This window comes from Vicia villosa, linkage group LG4 (assembly GCF_029867415.1).
Source record: "Vicia villosa cultivar HV-30 ecotype Madison, WI linkage group LG4, Vvil1.0, whole genome shotgun sequence".
NCBI classification, from domain to species: domain Eukaryota; kingdom Viridiplantae; phylum Streptophyta; class Magnoliopsida; order Fabales; family Fabaceae; genus Vicia; species Vicia villosa.
Genome location: NC_081183.1, coordinates 18,934,988 through 18,951,688, shown reverse-complemented (window position 1 = coordinate 18,951,688; position 16,701 = coordinate 18,934,988). Strand labels below are relative to the sequence as shown.

Here is a 16,701-nt window from a genome sequence, read left to right as displayed (position 1 = left end):
AATAGGTGACTGCCACCTTAGAATCCATTGGTTCTCATATCATCTGCAAATTTTCTTGGAAGTCAAACACTTGAAGCAGTTAATTGAACTTAGGACTGGAGTACATCACGAAGAATGGGTGGGTTAAAAATCAAAATTTTAGCCTATATCCTTTGTTTCCTAAACTATGAACCTGGCCACGTTACAACCTTCAAAAGTCCTAATTGAAGCAAGGTTTCTTTTGAAAGCATACTAAAGCAAGGTTGCGTTAACCGGACTCCTGAATATCTGCTAATCATTTGTTTTGATACCACGCTATCACATCATCCTTCATATCTTGAATTTCAAACTTTCATCCTCATCGGGATCTATTCATCGTATACCACAGTTTCATTTCAATAAATGGTTTGTTTTCAAAACATGCATGCACGTCGCATTAAAATTACCATTTTGAATTGAATATTTTCATTTGTAAGTAAACACTTTCCATCAAGGAAGTTCCAACAATGGAATTTATTTGAAAAGCCAAAAATGGCACCATCAAGGTCACGTCACTTCAGAAGTCCTTCACTAGGAAATTCATCTCCAAGTTCCCAAGGACTGGGGCATGTCATCTCAGGATCATCAGTTTGAATCCAAATTTTGTTGAAGCAATATTCCCCATAGACTCAGCAATCTGGGGCAAATCAAGGCCAAGATCTTTCCTTCAAGTAGTCCAAGGTGACTATGCCATATCAAGCGCTCCTCAAATTCAGAATCGGTGTCGGGAACTATGCTTGCACAAAACTCCTACCAAGGGACTCTTTCCACCTCAAAAAAAAATCAGTTCCCTCCACTGGGGCATCCCTTCAAATATTCCAAACCACAAAATTCATTCATAGCATGCATTCATCAATCATGCATATCATTCATGGGGCAATTTCCCACAACATCAAATCAAAATTTCAATCTTGCTCGGTCATTTCCATTGAAATCCAAGCTTGGTCCACCATGGATACTCAAAAGTTCATAGCCCATTGACACACATCTAGTAAACTCATTGCTTACATTGATCAATCGTCACATGCATCATTTCATATGCACCAGTATGCGCAAAAAAAAAGATATCATCCATCTACACAAAGCATACATGGATTCTTAATCCCCAACAATGTCATTATTTTCTTGTCAATCCACTGGTTGAGAACATGCTTGTTAACCTTTTCCAACCCACTGGTTGAAATTGATCATTTACCTTCTGGTCTTTTGAATCAGCCTACTGGTCGAGAACCATTATGTTCATTTTTGTATTTTTAAACTGTTGTCAGTCCGCTGATTGAAAGTCATTTGTTTTTTCAACCCTCTGGTTGGGACCAAACATTTTCTCATCATTTGAATCAACTCATTGGTAGAAGATTAATCTTTCACTTCCTATCGACCCACTAGTTGAGGAAAGTTTTCCCACTTCTTGTCAGCCCACCGGTTGAAAGTTATTATCTTGTTTTGTCGACCCACAGGTTGAAATTAATCATTTTTTGTGTCAATCCACTGATTGAATATCACTTGCTTTGTCAACCCACTGGTTGAAGTTTATCTTTTTCCGTGTCAATCCAATGATTGAATATCACTTGTTTTGTCGACCCACTGGTTGAAATTAATCATTTTTCGTGTCAATCCACTGATTGAATATCACTTGCTTTGTCAACCCACTAGTTGAAGTTTATCTTTTTCCGTGTCAATCCACTGATTGAATATCACTTGTTTTGTCGACCCACAGGTTGAAATTAATCATTTTTCGTGTCAATCCACTGATTGAATATAACTTGCTTTGTCAACCCACTAGTTGAAGTTTATCTTTTTCCGTGTCAATCCACTGATTGAATATCACTTGTTTTGTCGACCCACAGGTTGAAATCAATCATTTTTCGTGTCAATCCACTGATTGAATATCACTTGCTTTGTCAACCCACTGGTTGAAGTTTATCTTTTTCCTTGTTAATCCACTGATTGAAGATCATCTTGTTTTGTCAACCCACTGGTTGAAATTAATCATTTTTCGTGTCAATCCACTGAATGAACCTCACTTGTTTTGCCAACCCACTGGTCGAAATTTATCGTTCATCTTGTTAACCCGCTGGTTACAGTCAATCATACTTTCCGCTTAGATCAAAGCAACCCACTGGCTGAAAGCAGTTTTTCTTTGTCAATCCGCTGGTTGATAGAGTCAACTCACCAGTTGACAACAAATTTGTTTCACCTTCATTAATCCACTGGTTAATATTAGTCATGTTTTGTTTTAAAGTCAACTCAATAGTTGATGACATTTTGTTTACTCCCATCAATCCACTGGTTGATGCATTTCTTCTTTCTTTTTGTTCGAACTCAATCCAGTGTTTGAGGACGACATGTCTACTTTTCACCCGTCCACTGATTGATGATAATTTCTTTTTTTGGAATCAACTCACTAGTTGATATTTTATCGATTCACCAGTTGGTGTCAGCTTTCTCTTTTGTTTAGGCTCAATCCACTGGTTGAGAATCAACCCTTTGTTAACCAAACTCAATCCTCTGGTTGAAAACGACTTCTTGGCACCACTACTTTCCCCCAGCAAATTTTCCCACTAGAAATCCTTCACACAATTATTTTATCAATCCCCACAGGGATTTACTTTCCGTTTTCATATCCCCGTCAAGAATCCATACATCCATGCATTCATAACATCTCATTGCGTCAAAGGGCAAAATTTAGGTCTTTCGGTATTTAATTCTCTTCCGCCATTGATATCACGAAGACTAAAGTCATTCAAGCTATCTGGCAAAAGAAAATTAAATAGGGGCATCTGTCATACCCTAAATTTTGACCTAAGTTTTTTATTTGTTAATTAATCAATCCATCAACATAGCAGCAAGTCATAATAGATTCATTTGCACCATCTTTACCTGATCATTCATTTGCATCCATTATCCTTTTATTATTTATTTTAAATAATCGATTTATTTACTAATTGAAATGTCATATTTTGATTATTAAATAAATGAATATTAAACTAAATAATAAATCTAAAAAAAATAATAAAAACAATGAGATTTTTGTTACAAATCCATTCCAATTCATGCATAAATAAATGGTTGGGCTATGGCAAGGATTAAGGCCCAAGTCTTTTTTGTCTTTGTTACAAACTTTAATTTTGAATAGAAACAATGAGGCTCAAGCCATGTGATTTACAATTGCATCCAGCATGTACAAAATGACAACAGAAAAAAAAGAAAAAAAGGAGAAAGTGTTTCTTCATGAGGCCTGATTTCATCTCCACGCATCACCATTATCAGTTCAAAAGTCCACAATAAAACAAAAGGTGGTACAAGCCTCTGCTCCCCCACCAGCCTTGCTGCTGCTCTTGCTCTGTAAAACTATGCTCCACCTCTCCACTACTCTGCACCAGTTCAAAACCTTGTTGCTGCTCCTATAAAACTCTGCCAAAACAGTCCAAAAAAACAGTCAAATTCTGTCCAAGATAGTCCAAATCATACACCAAAATGGACCACACAAACCTGCATCAAGAAATCATAAAAACAGAGCATCACAATTGTTCAAAACCTCTCCAAATTTCCCCCCAATTTTGATCTCAAACTCTCATTCAAACCCTAATGCTCTTCCTATATAAAGACAACTTCATTCATGAAAAAAAGGGGGAGGCGGGCACACGAAAAAACCTATACAAAACCTCTGCTAAATCTTCGTACAACATCATCTCCAATACACTTAGACCGATACACACAAACCTCACTGCCTTTCATTCGATACTCCCTCAAATCCCATTCAAAACTCAGACTCACCTTTCAAAATTAGTCCTCACAAAACCTCCATGTAACCCACACCAAATCATCTTCAGAAACTCTACATCATCAAAACCGAAACACCTTAATATATCCATAAACTCAGCTTCATACCTGAGTAGCTCCCAAGCATTGCCGGCGTCAGAGTTTCACCGGACTTGCTCCGGTCACGTGAGTTTTCTTGTTTTTTTCTCAATTCTTTGATACCATTATGTACCTCATGTTGCACTGAGTATAACCCCCATGATGATTACTTGAAATTGTACTTGAGTACCACTTAATTGTCATTTGAAAGATTATGGTTCTTGCTTGATTTGAATTTGGTTCTTGATGTTTGGTGTAAGCTTAATGAGAACGCGAGAAATCGTGAGAGCAAGAGAGTGCGAGATCGAGTTCTGTGATAGAGAGGATAAGCTTTGTTGTTTTTATGAAAAAACAGAGATGAGAGCAAGAGAGAATGCAGAGAGAAACAAGTGAGTGAGGGAGAGGGAGCCGTTGGCTTCTTCTTTTCTTGTTTAGGTTTCTTCAAACAAATTCATTTGGGTGTTTAATGGTCGGATCCGGGTTCCATCTGATCCGGCCCGGTCCGGCCCAACTAGTTTTTTTTTCTTCTTACTGATAGTTTTTTTTATTATTCAATTTCTTGGGCCTTACACCCTACAATACGAATCCGGCACCTCCCCTGGCAGATTCAATTTTTCTTTGGGCTCAGCCTTATTGGCCCAGCGGGTTTTCTTTAATACACCTTCCATTTTTGCTTAGTTTTTTAAGTCCATTTAATTGTTATTTGTTTTAATTATTTTGTTATTATTATTATAACTATGATTTTTTTTGTTTAATTGAAAATACAAAAAGTATGTATTAATATTGTGTAGTTTAATTTTATTTTTACTATATATAAAAAACAAAAGGTATTTTATTATGTAGCTTTGTTAGATTTTTAATTCTCATATTAAAAATACCAACAAAAATATTAGATTAATCTCGATCCAAAAATCAATAAATCTTGGTCCAACGCCAAGTCGTCATAATAAATTTCTCGATCCAACGTCGAGTTTCTTCTTTTAAAATCCTTTAAACCATACCAAAAGATCGAGTGACAAGAAGTGTACACCTCTTGAATACCTCGATTCTTTTGGATTAAAACATTAAATAAAAAGCTTTCTTAATCAAATCAAAGTGATCAAGTGACAAGAAGTGAACACCTCTTGAATACCTTGATCCTTTGAATCAAAACCTTCATTAATCAAAACAAGAGATTAAGTGACAAGGGGTGCACACCTCTTGAATACCTTGATCTTTTGAACTAAAACACTTTAATCAAACCAAGAGATTAAGTGACAAGGGGTGAACACCTCTTGAATACCTTGATCTTTTGAATCAAAACATTAATCAAATCAAAGTGATTAAGTGACAAGGGGTGCACACCTCTTGAATACCTTTGATCCTTTGAATCAAACAATTAAAATCTTTCTTAATTAAATCAAAGTGATTAAGTAACAAGGGGTGCACACCTCTTGAATACCTTTGATCCTTTGAATCAAACAATTAAAATCTTTCTTAATTAAATCAAAGTGCTTAAGTGACAAGGGTTGCACACCTCTTGAATACCTTTGATCCTTTGAATCAAACAATTAAAAATTCTTTCATAATTAAATCAAAGTGATTAAGTGACAAGAAGTGCACACCTCTTGAATACCTTTGATCTTTTGAATCAAACCTTAAAAAATCTTTCTTAATTAAATCAAAGTGATTAAGTGACAAGAAATGCACACCTCTTGAATACCTTTGATCCTTTGAATCAAACTTTAAAATCTTTCTAAATTAAATCAAAGTGATCAAGTGACAAGAAGTGCACACCTCTTGAATACCTTTGATCCTTTGAATCAAACTTTAAAAGTTCTTCCTTAATTAAATCAAAGTGATTAAGTGACAAGGGGTGAACACCTCTTGAATACCTTGGATCCTTTGAATCACATTAATAAAAAATATAATTCAGTAGTTCATTCGAACTACAATCGCTCTGATTCTTCCATCGAAGATATGTAGGCACAAGCACAAGACTCAAACGTTTTGGCGAGCACAATAATAAAATCATTTCATTTTCTTCACAATAATAAAAAATAAAAATCCCTTTCTTTTCTTTCGATTAATAAACTAAAGAACGCAAACATTACGCAAACACTCATTCATAAACTAACTAAATGGGTACCATCGAGTACGATGGATGTGAGGGGTGCTAATACCTTCCCCTCACATAACCGACTCCCGAACCCGAATTTGGTTGCGATGACCATTTTATCCGTTTCTTTTTATTCGTGGGTTTTATTCGACATTTCCCTTTCCATTTTGGAATAAATAAAGATTGGTGGCGACTCTGTTCTTTTTCGAGTGTGTAGACACCTCGGGTATTTTTAAGCGCTACAGGTTTAATTATGTGATTAGTATTTACAAATATATCTTTTTTTGATATTATCATTACAAATTTTTGTGTTTGAATTTTGTGTAATTTTCTTTTACTTTTTGTGCTTTGTTATTTTAATTTAAGGTAAAAAACTATTTTAGTGTTTTAGTTCCTCACAAAAATTGGAGAGGTCAAATAAATTCATAAATAAGAAATAGTATTTATTTAATTCTTTGTTAAATTTAATCAAGTCGTATTAGTCCTTATGTCAATATATTTTTAAACTGTTTTTTTTTCTTACTTTTTAACGGTGGCTGAACTGCTTATGTGTATTACTTTTAACTTACGAAGACTTATAAAAGCATATCACTCATGTTACATTCGTTAATAAGTTTCCTTCTTTCATAACAATTTCCTCTTAATCCAAGTATAAAAAATTGCACACTTTCATGGCACAAATTTCCAACTCCGCAAATTCATTGTACAACTTTGTTGTAAATGATGGAAATGGGATCAAAGGTTTAGTTGACTCAGGTTTATCAGAGGTTCCAAAAATATACATACAACCCATAAACAAAAGAATCAACAAACTAAACTCAAAACCATGTGAAATTCAACCTATTGATTTATCAAAACTCAATGGGCCAGAACATGAAAAAGTGGTGGATGAAATTGTTAGAGCTGTTGAGACACTTGGATTCTTTCAAGTAGTGAACCATTGTGTTCCTCTAGAGTTGTTGGAATCACTTAAAGATTCAGCTCACTCTTTCTTCAACTTGCCACCAGAGGAGAAAGTTATTTACCGCAATAGTGTGAGTAATACGAGATATAAAACTAGCTTTGTACCTGATGTAGAAAAAGTGTTGGAATGGAAAGATTATATCAATATGGTTTATAGTTGTGATGAAGATGCTATTCAACATTGGCCTAATATATATGCAAGTAGGTCCAATCCAATATAGCAAACATATTAGAAATTATATGTTTTGTTGAATTATTTATTTCTCTCAATTTGCAGGGAAGTTGCACTTGAATACTTGAAGTTATCATCCAAGATAGTGAGAGACATATTAAAAATATTAATTGATAAACTTGGAGTGAAACTAGATGAGTCACAAATGGAGAGTCTTATTGGTATGAAGATGGTTGACATGAACTACTATCCAGCATGTCCAAATCCAGAACTCACCGCCGGTACAGTGTGTCACTCAGACTCAGGAACTATCACATTTCTTCTTCAAGATGGAATTGGTGGATTGCATGTTAAATCAGAAGATGAAAGTAATGATGAAAAAGAATACGACATAGTTAAAATCTTAAAATTGTACTAATGTACTTTGCATCATAACTAATAATCCTTTTGTAATTTACTTGAAGGTACTTAGAAATGGAAAATATAAAAGTGCTGAACATAGAGTACTGACAACTTCCACACAATCAAGAGTATAACTTCCAATGTTCAGTCTTCCTATGCGTACTGAGAGGATTGGCCCATTTTCAGAATTGGTGAAGAAATATGGATTCGCTGGTTATAGAGATGTCATGTGGCAGGATTATATGGACAACTACTTTAGGAGTTCTCATGATGGATAAAAGACTCTTGATTTTGCAAAAATCAACTCTACTTAATAATTCTATAAAAGAGAGTATGAAGTATGTGTTAATTTTTTAAAAGAGTTTTAATTTAGAAGTCAGTGGACAAATAAAAAGTTCTTGTAGTGGAAAGGCCAAGAGGTTAATGGTCTTTTAATAGAACTTAGTTGCATTTTAATTCCTAGAATAGTAGTATCTTGGGTCTATATAAAGACATTGTTGTATTTTCATTTCAATAAGCAAGAGAGCAATATATAAAGTAGTATTTATATCAACAAATTGGCATTAGAGCTAATGGCGAACGTGATGAGTGAAATGCCACGACTAACAACGTCTAACTATGAAAACTGGAGTATTCAAATGAACGCTCGTCTTGGATTTTTAGATAAGTGGGAGGTTGTAACACCCATCTAAACCCACATATATAATTTGCATATATTCTAATAATTAAATAAACACGAATCACAAACTAGAGTGTCACCTTGATAAAAACTTCATAATAAAATGTCCTGCTCCGTAACACGGGTTTTCAAATTGTCAAAACAAAATACTTCTTCAATGACAACAATTGTAATTCAAATTCTCATAGCGGAATTCATATTTCAAAACATCTTAAAACAATTAAAAGAATGACATTGTTCCAATTAAATGACCCCAACCCCGATGTTAAGTAAGAGAGCAAGACCATCTTTATTCCAAATAAAGCGCTAAAAGATTTCATGAAGCTATCCTCCAAACACCAACGAACTATTCTTGATTACTTGCGCGTTACCCACGTGGAGGTAACATTCAAACAGAAAGGGTGAGTAATTCATAGTCATTATAGAAGACATAAGGGAGAAATATAGTAGTTATACAATAGGCATCAATAATTATACATATACTAACGCATGTGTATCCTCATACTTCACATATTTACTCACACCTACACATCATCATCTACTCACAGCATCATCACATAATTCAGTCACATTCCTCAACTAAATCTCACTTATTCACTGATTTTCAAACATCACGCAATCAAACCTTATGCAATGTCACAAAGAATGCAATGCTACATGTCATACCCCAAACTTGACCGCTTCGAGCATCAACAATTTAATTTCCTTTCCTCTGTGCATTTAAATTAAATTTGAAGGGTGCATATTTAAAATAATTATGATTTGCTTTAAATATTCAAAATAATTGTTGCTTATGAGATGCATATTTAAGTTGTTAAATAGAGAGGTGTATTTAAAAACAAGTATGTATATATTTGGGCTTAGTAATATAAAATGAGGGTGAGTTTATTTATTTGGGTTTGGGAAGAAATCTAAGAGGGTGTATCTATCGGTGGGCTTAACATTCTAAGATTGTCAAAATTATTTTAGAGGACCCAATATTAAGTTAAATTAAAATATTATTTTGAAGTTTAATAAATCCTAAACAAATAGTCATTTCTTATTATTATTACTAATATTATCAATAATTATGTTCTTATCATGTTGCAATATTTTCCAAATCTAACTATTATGCTAAATATCATTATTATTAATCTAACCATTATAAATTAATATTTAACAAATAAATTAATATTTAACAAATGTTATTAAAAAAATATTGACTGGAGTCAACAATTAACAATTATTTTTCTCTTTTTGTCATTTTTTTCATTGAAGTTAATAACTATTTGTTTATTAAAATTATTCGATGTTGAATAATAAATGTATCTAGTCTTTTATGTAAACCAGATACATTTATTACTCAATGAACCTAAAAAGGGAATTTTTGCTCATAATAATGGACGAAGGGAATACTTACTATCATTTATATATATTGTAACACCCCATACATAACTGACTAGTATATTATGCATGAAACATTAAAAATTAATATTGAGTACATACAAAATCTATTGATATAGACAGATCCATATTGAGTACAACATGAAATTCTAATAAGAATTACAAAATATGTGTCTTCAATGGATCTGCACAGCGGAAAAAAATGAGATCTGACGAGGCCTCCGAGCCATCACCACTTCCAAATCTTCAGTCCAAACCTGCTACTGACCAAACGCTACTAAACTGCACCTAAAAAAAATAAGTTGATTGGGGTGAGATTACTAAATCTCAGTGAGTCCTCCTATCCTATGGGTCCACTCGAATCTACAGGGTACATGCATCAAAACCGAATCCACCATTGATCCAGGGTTTATCCTCACATCCAGTACAAGTACGGAGCAAACACATGAATCGTCCACCATAATAGTCATCGGATCACAAGTACACAGACAGTACAACAAACACGTATGTAGACCCATACCCATGTACCGGGAATCCAGAAGCGGTAACAACCAACTACCAAGGCTGCACACACACCCTTGGTGAGTAAGCAAGTACCTGTCGTCAAGAAGACTCGCACAAGACCCATCGCTAGATGAAACAGATAGATCCTATGTGGCATTCCATCTGTGACGAGTTATAGCGGTGACGTTGCCTACACGGCGTCACGGCCTCATCATCATCCATACGCAATATGGTATCCACAAGTGCGAATACGCCTAATTGACTGTACAAGCCCATCCGGTTAGGAGCCTAGTGGTGTAGCCTACATGGCACCACTATAGGTGAGTTATCCAAGTGATATCGCCTAATTGACATCACAACTCCACCATACCAAGCACGCCGATGTATCACGCCTTTGGGAAACGCCCTGAAAGACCCCGCAGGTACATCGCAATGATAGCTCAGGTGTGTAAATCATACCAAGAACGCCAATGTATCACGCCTTTGGGAAACGCCCTGAAAGACCCCGCAGGTACATCGCAATGGTATCTTCGGAAACTAGTTCATACACAATGGTGCCTTACCACCTGGTATTGGCCCACTTCGATTCTAGCATACCACACGCATAACAAGCGTCAATCACACGATACAATCAATGCCGATCATTTAACCAAAACGAAGGTGTCAATAGGATTTCATGCACATCACATAGTTGCATATCATCTCAAACATGGATATAATATTCGTAATAGAAATAAACATTCTACTTAATGCATGATATAATAATTAATAACAATCGGAGAGACATAAATTCTCGTGATAAGTTAACATTCTGGTTTGGGGACCTATCTTATTAGATAGTACGTATTACTAGCTTTCCAACGATATAAAGTTTGCATGAAACGGACTTACGACGCAAAAGTTATGACTTTCCGAAGTTGTGAAAAATCTGCCCAACAGTGATGTAACCGGTTACATGAATCATGTAACGGATTACATGACCCAAAAATTGCATTTTTCACCCTTTTTCACACATGTAACCGGTTACATCAACCATATACCCGTTACATGACTGACAGTCCTAACAATTCTGCATTTTAAGAGTTCTAAACCAGTCCCAAACCTATCTAATTAATTCCAAGTATCACAGTTGATCCCAAACGAATTTATAACATGCATATATACATAATCATCAACATACAAAGGATTAAAGCAATACAACATCCCATAACATTATCAATTAACAATTTATCATATAAGCATGTTAATCATCATGAATTTTCACTCAAACCCCAAACCCCAATATGCAATTTCCCATGATTCCCCCAAAGTCTCTAACTAAGGACTCACCATGGATCAAATGGAGGTTATGAGGATGCTCTTGCTGCCATTGAACTCCTTTCTTGACACAAACTTCACCTTCAAGCTCACCAAACCCGTAACCCATTCTTCTTCACATTCAGCATGCATGTCCCAACTTCAATCTTGATTTTCTCCTTCAAAACAGAAGCTATGAACGCGAACCATATATGCAAATCGAAGAGAATTTTGTTAGCTTTCCAACGAGACCAAAATCGTTACGATCGGAGTTACGAGCAGAGAGATATACCTGATTTAGTGAGTACTGCCCATGGTGTACGAAAATGGAGAAGATGATAATGAATAAAAGCTTCTCTTTCTTTCTTTCTCTCAAGTCTACTCATAAAAATGTGATTTGTAATACACTCCACCAGACATGTCCTTATTCACATGCACTCTTATTACATGTCCAAAATGTCCCTCAACTAAGTGACATTTACACTTTTGCCATTTAGTTTGTTTCCAACTAATCTTCTTCCATCCCAACTAACTTTTTCTCAATTAGAGATTAAACCATAATTTCTTCTTAGCAATTTATATATGTATAATCATGCTTAATATAATATGGGATATTACATTCTCCCCCTAATTTGAATTCGTCCTCGAATTCTTACCGATCACCACGAAAACAAACTCTTCATATTTCCTCCAACGAGGGGATGAATGTTCCTTACATTCTCCCTTTAGAAGACCTTACGACTCTGTCTGAGTGTCATCCCAAATGAAGAAACATAATCTGCCAAACTGATGTCCCACTATTCATGATCAGAACCTTAACTGTCAAGCAACACGTCTGTTCAGGTACTTCGTCTTGACATACCTGGGGAAAGATCCTTCCAATGTCCTAGACCTTCACTGCTCCATATCAGATTTCATAACTTCAAAAAAAATCTTAGTAATCCACTTATGTCGGATATCCTTCGTTTCATTCTCTGGTGTGTTCACCCTCGTTCAACAAACATTACTGACTCACACAGCTCCTAGAATTACTTCTCATTCGAGAATTACTACCACACCGTCACTTCTGCTACAACAATTCAAATTATTCTCCACTCGAGTCCATACAATGACGTTAGGCGTTAGCCAAATGTCTTGGTCTTAACTTCTGGTTTCTAAAGTGTTAGGGTGGTTGTCCCAAGTTTACCTTTACCTATATAACTGAATTCCCTTACTTCAGTTTGTCGCACGCTCGCGAAAAAAGAACAGAGTCGCCACCAATATATTTATCCCATAAGGGAAAGGAATATCAGAAAACCTAACAAAGGAAGGAACAGGGTCTTGCGACCAGAGAATCTAGGTACGGGAGTCGGTTACGCAAGGGGAAGGTATAAGCACCCCTCGCGCCCATCGTATTCGATGGTATCCACCTATGTTTGTTTCTATCTAAAGGGTGTGTACTATGTCTATGTCTATATGCGAATGAATGCAAAATGTAGGGAAAATAAAGAAATATACTCGCACGGGCCCTACCCCGCTGCCTATGTATCCTTTTTAGGAATCAGAGTTACCGTAGCTCGGCTCACGATTTTCTGTTTGTTTTTGTGTTTTTTAGTTGGGCGGAGTTAACGTTCGCGCTCTTGCATAAGGGATCGCCTACAATGCGTTCGAGCGGAAATAACAGTGCCCTTAGGTAAGAAAAGAGAGAATTTGGTTTGTGTCTTTTAGGGTAATTCCATGATGACAAAACCCACTACAAGGTTTCGCATCACTTCCTTACTTTGTTTTAAATCTGAACATCTATTAGTGTTTTAAGTGTTTTTGGTTGGTGTTTTTTAAGGGAATTAATTCCTAAAACTATTAAAGAATTATTTACAAAGGAGTGTTAAAAACAAAGAAAGTTCAAGTAAATTGCAAAGGAAGAGATTTATTAAAAGGATTAGAACAATTAAAAAAAATTAACAAAAATCAAGGCAATCATTTACACACCCTAAAGTATCTAAAACAATTTTTTTATGCATTTTTTATTTGGTGAGAAAAGATTTATGAAGCAAAAATTAGAGGAAAACAAAATTAAAATGAAAAAGGAAATCTAAACTGCCAGGGGGGTGTATCAGCAGAAAGATAATAAGCTGAAATCAAGTTAATAGGCGCATGGGCCTGGGAAATGGGGGTGGAAACATCAAATGGCACTAAAGTCCTGTCCACTAGCTGGTGGTATGTTAGAAACTATGAGGTGCAATCCAGCAGACAGAGCAAAGCCCAAGCGCATGGCCCAATACGCACTCTTCTTCAGTTATTTTATTTTATTTTATTTTATTTCACTATGACTTAGCATGTGTATTTATTCTTTTAGCATATGATTATTGACATGTAACGTGACATCAAGTGTTAACAATAGTATCAATTGGGCATGTTGAGTTTAAGTGGGATAAAGACAAAAAAGTTATGGGCCAATTACGTTCCACCAACAACTCTCACAATGATTAGAATAAAACAAAAATGCAACAAAATGGAAAGCCTAAGCCACTAAGACACTGCCACGTCACTATAACGGAACAACACCATACACCACACGCAGGCGCCGGAAACAGACGCCGGTCGTCTTCTCCGGCTTGCCGCCGCCACCGGAACGATCTCGGAACGCCCAGAAACATGTAACGAGACCATTACCCGACTCGTTTTCTCGTGGCGAGTCCGATTCTGCCATTAGTTTCTTCATTTGAGTCCTCTAAAATGATAACTGACAACCATTAACAAAACTCTAACTAACTGAAATCACCGAAACACATATGAATCTACCTATTCTACTCCTCATGACGCACAGAAAAATGCAACAACCTCAAAATCAGTTCATACACAGTTATATAAACAGATCGAAGCTAACATTAAATCCACAAAATTGAATGCGTATGCATCACACATCCATCTCAAACAACGGCCAATGCCTAGCCTCTTGATGGTAAGAGCTCACAGTATGCCCTATCATGGTATCTAGAATGCTGAGAGCGACTGAAATACTTACTTGATATAGATTCTTGAGTTAATGGAAGAGGAAACTCTAGAGGCTTTAAGCTTCTTGATTCTTGTCGCAAATTCCACAACAAGTTCGATCCTCTGAGAAATAAACTCCGAGGTCTTGGATAAACCTGATGACAACGAATCTTGGAGACAACATGTAAAGAAGTGATGGCACGGTAAAGATGACAAGTGAAACCGATTGATGATGTTGATTTTTACAGAAGAGCGAGGAAAAGAACTGATGGAGTGAAGAAGATCAATGGAAGAGAAGACTCGAAGCCTTTGTCATGGTTGTTGTTGTGGTGTTTGAAGATGAACGTTAGATAATGAAGATGAAGATGAGGAAGGTTCAATGGTGGAGCTGAAGGTAGTTACAAAACGGTTAGATCAATATGAAGGTGAGAGAGAAGCGAGTAGAGGGAGAGCTAAGAGAGTGTGGAAGCTGAGAAATGAGAAATGAAGTGTGTGTGGTGAAAAATGAATGCCTCCGTGATTTGCGAAGCCTTTATGACTTATACAGGGTGCGTGTTCATGGTAGTTATGGTAGGGATTATGGTAGCCTATCTTTTCCTCAAGACTTAATTAGCAAGGGTGGTCGTTTGTAGCATGGCTTTTCTTGCTCTTTCACGTGTAACTTTCTGTGCATGGCTATTTGGAGAAACGAATGTGTTGCAAAATTTTACATGTTGCTTATTGGAAAAAAATTCATGGCACCAACTTTTTGAACCAATAACTCTAACTAATAACCCTAAAATGATTCACTCTTGGGGCCAATTTAAAGAGTGCATAACATAGAGTAATTTTGGTGTTGGGAGATCCTTGAATCAATGCTTTGGAGTGGGAGAAAAGTGACTTGAAACATGGTGAAATATGACTGCATGGGGCCTGCGCGCGCGTTGCTTGTATCTGGCTTGGGGCTTCCTTAAACAACTTTCCCAGGGCATGGCTTTAGAACCCTCTATCACGGTCCATGTGCAATCAATTATCACAATCTATAGTTCTTTGGAAAGAGGGCATGGCAAGGAGTATCTTAACACTGGAATTGGCTCTAGAAGATACTAGTGAGTCCTTAAAATCAACTTCAAAAATGGCATGCCACATGCTTGTGAAAATGTCTTGCGCGTGCCCTGATCTCTGGCCCAGATTCTTGTCAATGTATGGCTTGGTCAGAGTGAGACTTTGGGCGTTCACAATTGATTCAATATCTACTCAATTTACTTGGTTCTTGTTTCATTGTACAGAGTACATGACAAGAAAATATACATACCAAGTTTTCATTGGTAGGCTTCTTGAATTGCCCTGAAGTTGGCTTCAAATATGGCACATCACATGTTTGATGGAATGCTTCACGTATGGCCTAAAATATGCCCAGCCTTGTGACTTGATCCAAGTGAAAAATATCAATTTCAAACCTTAATAACTCTTCATCCAAGCTTCAAATGGAAAAGTGTCAAACTACAAAGTTGTTCTCCTTCATGAGAAGAACAACTTTGATGTTGGAAATTTCTCCAGAAAATGTCATTTTCCACGTGTAAATTGATGGTGAAGTGGACTGATCATCAAACTTTTTAAGAACCAAAATTTTTCTAAGTATGAAAACCTTCCATTTTTGATTATTTTCTATTTTTGATAACTTTTGTCAATCTCTTGATTTTATTCATTCTTTGACTTTTCTCGACCGATTTTCCACCAAAAGTCAATATTTGAGTGATTGACCCGATTTTGACCCAAAAGTCAACTGTTTTGATTTTTCTCCGATCTCAACGAAATTCCCGATTAATCAATTTCTGACCAATGGCGATCAACTAAACACTTCCATGCAGTCATCATACCATCACTCCTCATAAAATCAACTCTTGATCAATGTATTGACCAAAAAGTCAACTGCGTTGACTTTGGTCCTGAAACCCTAATTCAGGATAATCAAATGAACCACAAGCTGGTACTTTCCAACCAATACTCTGACTTGAAGGTGAGGAAACCCTGATTCAAGAATTCTCTTAGAAGGATGATGCCACAAGACCAGACTTCAGGTCCTTATATTTGATCAGAAGTTCTTTGCGCCAGGAGCTCTTTTCTTGTCTCTTCTTGGAACAATAACCATGATATGAATGCATGAATTGGGCCATGACCTAAACGATGTATGTATATGGATTGTGGGCCAGATGAATAGGGTAGGAAAAATTTGGGGTATGACACCTGCCCCCTTTTAATCGTTGATCCGTAAAATAGCAAGTGTACTATTTTGCCTCTGTAGTAATAATAGGGAAATTCCCCGAATGTCGATCTCAAGGACTGCACGTTAATATCGAGTTTTAATAGTGG

At 36.1% G+C, this 16,701-nt stretch overlaps 1 protein-coding gene and 1 pseudogene across 1 annotated transcript in view; both read left to right on the top strand.

Moving 5' to 3' along the window:
* Positions 1-6,617: 6,617 nt before the first annotated feature.
* LOC131598928 (scopoletin 8-hydroxylase-like) lies at positions 6,618-7,828 on the top strand (annotated as a pseudogene).
* Positions 7,829-8,086: 258 nt separating this feature from the next.
* The window catches only part of LOC131596848 (uncharacterized), a gene marked incomplete at its 3' end in the record, with an annotated part of 43,552 nt that continues 34,937 nt past the window's right edge, over positions 8,087-16,701 (top strand). Inside the window, exon 1 of the mRNA XM_058869585.1 lies at positions 8,087-8,188. Within this exon, the coding sequence (XP_058725568.1) occupies positions 8,087-8,188 (102 nt within the window). The remainder of the gene's footprint in view (positions 8,189-16,701) is intronic.